The sequence below is a fragment of the Malus sylvestris genome, chromosome 15 (genome assembly GCF_916048215.2).
Source record: "Malus sylvestris chromosome 15, drMalSylv7.2, whole genome shotgun sequence".
NCBI classification, from domain to species: Eukaryota; Viridiplantae; Streptophyta; class Magnoliopsida; order Rosales; family Rosaceae; genus Malus; species Malus sylvestris.
The window spans coordinates 17,101,099-17,108,401 of NC_062274.1; the positions used below are offsets into that span (position 1 = coordinate 17,101,099).

At 33.3% G+C, this 7,303-nt stretch overlaps 1 protein-coding gene across 1 annotated transcript; it reads left to right on the plus strand.

Moving 5' to 3' along the window:
* Positions 1–4,136: 4,136 nt before the first annotated feature.
* LOC126602131 (transcription factor MYB1-like) lies at positions 4,137–5,683 on the plus strand. The gene is made up of 3 exons (XM_050268959.1): positions 4,137–4,355; positions 4,488–4,617; positions 4,915–5,683. Exons 1-3 carry the CDS (start codon positions 4,223–4,225, stop codon positions 5,546–5,548), a joined length of 897 nt encoding a protein of 298 aa, XP_050124916.1. The 5' UTR covers positions 4,137–4,222; the 3' UTR covers positions 5,549–5,683.
* The last annotated feature ends 1,620 nt before the right edge of the window (positions 5,684–7,303 follow it).

Sequence of the window (7,303 nt, forward strand, 5' to 3'; positions counted from 1 at the left end):
AAAATACTTTGCTAATTTGGACGTTGATTCTATTAGTCTGCCAAGTTTCTTATTATGTTGGTTTTTTTTTATGCAGGTGATGGTTATGCATTATGACAGAAAGCATTTTGACCAGACAAGTAACAAAATAGCATAGTTTTGAGTTTATTTGTTTAGTGAGCTATATTGTAAATACCTTTACTTACAATTGTATGTTAACATTGGGATGAATGAATATGGTATTATTCATCGATTTTGGGAGGCTGTGAAGAAGAAATCGAAATTTTCTTCCTCCAAATTTGTGGTATGATGAGTTTGAGTTTTTAACAATTTTGATATATTTGGGTTGCTGAACGTTTCAATGTTTATAGATTTCTCAATTTTAGAGGCTTAGAGGGATTTTAGACCAAAAAGTGAGAATGTTGGATGTACTGATTCTGAATTCCTAAGTTGTAGTTGAAAGTGCTGTTTGTTTTTGCAAATTGCAATGCTACAATGCACAAAAACTCAATATTTTCTTTCGTTTATACGCAATTGTCGTTGAGTTTAATGTAATTATATCATTTGATTTGACTATGGGTATTTTGCAATTGAGTTGTATGTAATTCTATTGTTAAAATTTGCAATTTCATTATTTTGGTTTTTAGTCCAACACTGCACCAAAAGTTTCATTAAGTCAGTCCAGCTTAGTCTATTCTAAGCCAGTCCAACTTAGTTCCTGAAGCTAGTCCAATCCGAGATAATCCGGAGCAACAAACATACTCTTAGGATTAAATGTAGCTTGAAGCCCTTGGACGGAGATGGAGTAAGAAGCCTGGCAATATCCCATTAATATAAGAACCAACGTGCAAAACGTCATCACACTAAAATACGGTTCGACTGTGCAATTGATATCCTCGATTAAGAAGCCTGGTAATATCCCATTAATATAATAACCAACGTGCAAAACGTCATCACACTAAAATACGGTTCGACTGTGCAATTGATATCCTCGATTAAAAGTAAACTTGGATCTGCCTTCTTAGAGTTAAATGAACATGCATGCAGCTGCTGAACGTTAAATTACTACATTGAACTCCCAAGTCCCGAGTACATATAATAATGGACTAATTAAACATGCTTAAACTAAATTAATATTTACAGAAGGCCCACATGGTAATTAAATTAAATATGAGTGGAAATGGTGCCAACCAGAATTTTGATGAAGATTTGGTACATGTTGTAAATTAAATAGACCTTAGTTAGCCCCAGTTTGGGGTTGAGGTGATTTTAAAAAAAGCTCCTATGAAAAAAAGCTGGGAATGTTTTTGGTGTTTGGTAAACTTAAAAAAAATGGCTTATTTTGGAAGCTGTTGTGAGAATAAGCTGAAATCAAAGGAAAAGGCTGAAGCTGCAATTTGTAGCTTTGGAAAACTGGCTTTTTTTCAAAGCACACAGAACTACAGTGCTCCTTTAATGAAAAGACCCACTATCAGACTGCTTTTTTTTTCCAAAAGCACTTTTACAAAAAAGTTTACCAAACACTCTGCTGATTTATTTCACAGCCGCTTATTCTCACAGCACAGCCGCTTATTCTCACAGCAGCTTTTTTTCAAAGCACAGCAATACCAAACCAGCCCTTAGTGAAGATCTTGGAAAACGTAACTGTAGATGATTAGCTACGCTCTGTTGATGATTAGTTAAGCTCTGATGGGAAATGTGACTGTTCATGATTAATTAAGCCCTGATGGGAAACGTGACTGTTCATGATTAGTTTAAGATTGAGGCAGAGATGGAGAATTTTTTTATTATGACAGGAACACAAGTGGTGGTATATCACGTGTTTTAACAAAAGTGGTAGGAAATTTTATTTTTTAAGTTATTAACTTTTTAGCACACATATTCCACTATTTGTATAATGACACGTGGTGTATCATTCCATGTACCGGTCACACTGAAAAATCTCTCACCGAGGATCTCAGTCATTAAATATTTATGCTGATGTCAAGTGGTGAGGGATGATTTGGATTCAGCTCTGATAACTGTGTCCACTGTTTCTGTTATTTGGAACCCGGTCTATGCCATAGAGAATCTATGATATATAATTGTCGATTTTTGTTGTAGTTTTATAATTTACAGTACTGGCAAATCTTTCATATGTGAGATTCCACCAAACATGAGATTTGAGAACAATGCCATGCTTGTGCATTAACAAGTAATTTTCTAACAATATCATGTACCTAATTGGTATATGAGAGATAAAGATATGATCTCTTGTCCAACTGTGAACATAAACTATAAGTCATATATCCATTTATTTAGCAATGTAAGTCCCAAAAAAAATATATTATACTTTGGATTTTTATCGATGGTTGAGGTTAAATGCTTAGGTAAGATTAGAAAAAAGAAACTGATACGTGCTAATTATGTTTCTCCTCATTCATTATTCACACATTTATATATGCGGATACACACATGCACATTTATATATGCAGATTTATATATGGAGAAATTAGGTTCACATCCTTCTTTTTACTACTTCCTTGATTAAAATCCTATTCATTTTCAATTTTTGATCAAGGTCATTGGATATTAATAATATCATTAATTATTTGAATAATAAAATATTTTTAATTTTAAATATATTCCTTTAGTATTAAAAATGTTACAATTAGTATATTAATATTTATGGCTAAATTTTTTATCATATATTTTATTTTTAGTTTGTACCTATTTTTAATTTGTACCAGTTTTTTTTTCATTTTTAATTTGTACCCATATATTAGTTTCTTTTTGTGCCCATATTTTTTAAAGTTTTATTTATGTTTGTACCCATGTGTATACCGTTACGTGACATATTTAATCAATTATATAAAAATTACATATGGTATGTTTATGTTTTATGCCTAAACTTTGTATCATATATTTATATTTTTAGTTTGTACCCACTTTTAGTTTGCAACATTTTTTAAATTTGTAGCATTTTCTTTTTAGTTTTGTTTTGTACACATGTCTTAATTTCTTATAGCGGCTATATTTTTAAAAAATTCATTTGTACTCATAATTTTTTAATCTTTTATCTATACCCTAATTTATTTATAATGTACCCATTCTTCTTTATTAGTGTACTACTTTGTTATATGTGAAATGTACCAATTTTTTGTAAAATGTACCAATTTTTTAACACTATGGATACATTCTTTTGCCATTTATTATTTCTTATTTTTACATAGCTTTTATCCATTTATTCAATTAAAATGTTTGAATTTTTTTATTGTAACCGTTTCTAATAGTATTATAATGAGGGATTTTAAATTTATAGGATTATAAATCTCATAAAATATCAAACAATTAATGTTAAAACTATAAAAATATAAATATTAATTGTAATATAATGAGTTGTACAAAGTCAAGAGACTTTGATCAAACTTTGAATATCATTAAGGTTTTAGTCAAAGAATGTTAAGGATTAGGGACCGCATTCAAAGTATCCCTTTATATATACACACACATATATACCATCATGTACGTGTATATCAAAGCATATAAGTGAGAGAGCTAAAAGATACTCTACTATTATTGGTAGAATCTTAATCAAAGCATATAAGTGAGAGGGATCAGGATCCTCTCCTGAGCAGATGGAGAGGATCCTCCTGACCAGGCCCATCAGGCCGTTTATTTTTTATCCAATGGTTATAATTATTATAACTTTTAGAGGGGCCCTCTGTTTGTAACCGTTGGATAAAAAATAAACGGCCCGATGTGCCTGATCAGGAGGATCCTCTCCATCTGCTCAGGAGAGGATCCTGGTCCAAGTGAGAGAGCCAAAAGATACTCTACTATTATTGGTAGAATCTTAATTAGTAATAAAGTAAAATATTACTCCACAACCCTTAAGTGTTTGGCCTTCAAGTGGCAGCTAAGCTTTTTTACCCTAATAATTTTTTTATGTTCGGATTACCGTTGAAGTACCGTTAAATGACAACACATGTATTTTATTTTAAAAGTAGTACATACATGTCAACTTCGTAGTTTTCTCATTATAACACATGAAATAATAACACTACATACTGCTATTTTCAGTACACAAAAATTAATCCTGCTAAAGGCATTCACATGCATGCGCACATATATATATGTCCCTGCACATCACCATGTGGAGCAGTCTAAGGCTCTAATCAAGTAAACACGGTCCAAAGCTAGACTGTTGTTGTGCTTGAACTGAGAGAGAGAGAGAGAGAGAGAGAGAGAGAGAGAGAGAGAGATGGGGAGAAAACCTTGCTGTGATAAAGAAGGGCTAAACAGGGGAGCATGGTCAGCTTTTGAAGATAAGGCCCTTACCAACTACATTGAAACAAATGGAGAAGGAAAATGGCGAGACCTTCCTCAAAGAGCTGGTGTGTTTAATTGTGTGCCTATATACTTACATATTTAGATTTACAATATTCATTTTTTAAATTTTTTGTGGTTCATATATATATATATACTTTCAATTAGGGTTCAAATTAACATTAATTATTTTACTGCAGGACTAAACCGGTGTGGAAAGAGCTGTAGACTGCGATGGCTGAATTATCTTAGGCCTGGCATTAAGAGAGGTAACATTTCTAGTGAAGAAGAGGAGCTCATCATTAGACTGCACAAGCTTCTTGGAAACAGGTGCGTGCATGGAAGATTGAGTTCAACTCCATTTTTATGTGTGATTATGGTGTTCCTCAATTCAATTCTGATTGTCGGTCATCTTTTGGCGTCAACAATATCTATTTGAACATTAATATTGAAGAAATAATAAGATAGAAGATTAGGTGTTGTTAGGTCTAAAGAAAGAAAAACATGCCACAATAAAGATAGAGAAAATGGAAGCCAGTATATCCATACTCATTAAAGTAAATATATTTTGAAACAAGATTAACTTTTGAATTTTTACATGTTCTGGTGGTCTATGTATTTCATCAGGTGGTCATTGATCGCTGGAAGATTGCCGGGGCGAACAGACAATGAGATCAAGAACTACTGGAACACCAGTCTGAGTAAGAAAACGGAACAAGGAAGTGACAAGGCTCCTCATGAGCGTAGTAGTACTACTAACTCAAACGAGTACACACCAAAACCGAAATCAGAATCAAAGTCACATCGGACGGTCCAGGTGATTCGAACAAAAGCATTCAAGTGCAGGAAGATTGTCATCCCATCACATTTGGACGGTCACGATCAAATGGTTGATAGGTCAAATGTAAACCCTGGTTTGGTCCCGTGTGAAAGCCCTAGTCCATCAGGGGCTCAGGATCATCAGGAGGACTCACTGCTGTGTGGTATGCTAATCGATTTCAATATCGATGACCTCATATCTGATTTGCTAAACACAGATAAATTTCTTCAAGATCAAATCAATAAATGTGATCAAGAAATGGAAGATGGAATCACCAAGCTTGAAGATTTGACGGGTGAAGCAATGCTGGAAAATTGGACGGCTACTGATCATGATCATCACGATGACCCGATATTTCAGCCAAATGATGATCAAGATCGTGTCGACCGCCTCAATGCAATTTCATATTTTCTGAATTCTGAAGACGGTGATGAAAAGTGAAGGCATTAAAAATCGATCAAACCCTAGCTAATGTTAATGTTGACAATAAAACATTCCTTTAAGAGATCGATTTTAGTTATTAGTTTCTGTTTTGATTTCCGTCGGTCAATAAGTACATTACTTTCTTTTTTCGTATGACTAGTTTCAGAACTTATATGGAGTACAATGCACATGTGAGCATGCTGAACACATACCATGCACATGCATGTGAGCATACAAAACGAGTGTCTCCAAAATTGTTTGTATATTTGCTTGCCAAGCCGCGGGTGCCACTATAAAAAAAAGTAATGTTAGGTAAACTAAATTTTTGAACCAAATTTACAAATTATATGATATGTCACCGATAGAAAATAAGCATGCCAATGAACACATAAATAATAATTCAATCATCAATAACCAAGTCATATGGTTTTAAAAATTTGGTTTAAAAAGCTAGTCTCCCTAGCATTACCCTTGGGATATTAATTTGCTCAAAACGTAACATGAGAGCTTCAAAGTTATAACACTTTATACTTCAAATGCATTAGAATTAGGGATCGTGCTACATCATTTTATCTAAAGACAAAATCCTAATACACTTGAGATGAAGCATACCATATATATATATATATATATATATATATATATATATATATATATATATATATGTTTATTCAGGGCGGATCTTAATAAAAGCTAGAGGGGGCACATGCCCTCTCAAGTTTTCGGATGGGGGAGATTGCTGCGATCTGAGCATGAACCAAGGCTCCGCTAAAATTGCAGTCACCTTCCATCACTCAATATGATGTTGAATCGGACTAGGACAAATAATAATCAAATATCACCATAACCAGCACTTTATCACTTGCTCCTCATCCAAAACTACCAAAAGGTGAATATAACACAAAATTGTTTAGTCGTGGAGTTGATTCTAGTAGCTTATGAAGAAAAATTCCTTCTTCCCATATGCCTAATCAATTTAACCTCCTAACCCTATGCATATTTAATTTATCTATTTGTTCACCATAATAATATTGGCCCTAAGGACACAATTAAAATGGCACAAGGGGTAGGGATGTATGCTAAGTAGACAATAGGTATATAAGTTGGCCAAGTGTTCGACAAAATGTCTCCCTTAAAATTAGAAAAAAAAAAAAAAAAAAAGGTTTGCATTGGGTGCGCTCTTTTTGGAATTCAATGTTATTGCTTAGTTGTGGCGCCCCCCCCCCCCCAAAAAAAAACGTTATTTTTAGCTTCACCCTTGTGTACATTGAGCTTCAAATTGAATGTATTGAAGATGATCAATGAATAAAAATTAACAAGAGTGTGAGAGATGTAAAAAAAAAAACATGTGTAGATAACACTGTTTATGCACATTGATGAAATCATATGATTACAGAAATACGCGATGCATGCAACTTATCATGGTATATACTACTAAAATACACACTGGTGGAACAACAACTAGACTACCTTGGCCTGGCTATACCCCATGTCGCTTCACCTAGAAAAAGAAAATCTTGCTTACGTTACTATCTAGAATAATTAGTTTTGTCTCTTTTCACTTTTGGCTCATTTCTCTTCTTCTACATACTTGTAGTTCTTGACAAATTCAAGGATTTTTAATACATTTGTCTGTTAAAGTTCAACGGAAACAAAGTAATGGACTAATTTATTTTCAAATTCTACACACATCTCTGTTTTCATAATTAATCGTAAACAAGAAAAGACATTAAGCTAGTCCATCCTGTGATAAATTCTTAGTTTTGCCCTTGA

Coding starts and splice junctions, on each gene's coding strand:
- LOC126602131 (XM_050268959.1), top strand. CDS start 4,223: ATGGGGAGAAAACCTTGCTGTGATAAAGAAGGGCTAAACAGGGGAGCA. Junction 4,356..4,487: donor AGACCTTCCTCAAAGAGCTG/GTGTGTTTAATT, acceptor ATTTTACTGCAG/GACTAAACCGGTGTGGAAAG. Junction 4,618..4,914: donor CACAAGCTTCTTGGAAACAG/GTGCGTGCATGG, acceptor GTATTTCATCAG/GTGGTCATTGATCGCTGGAA.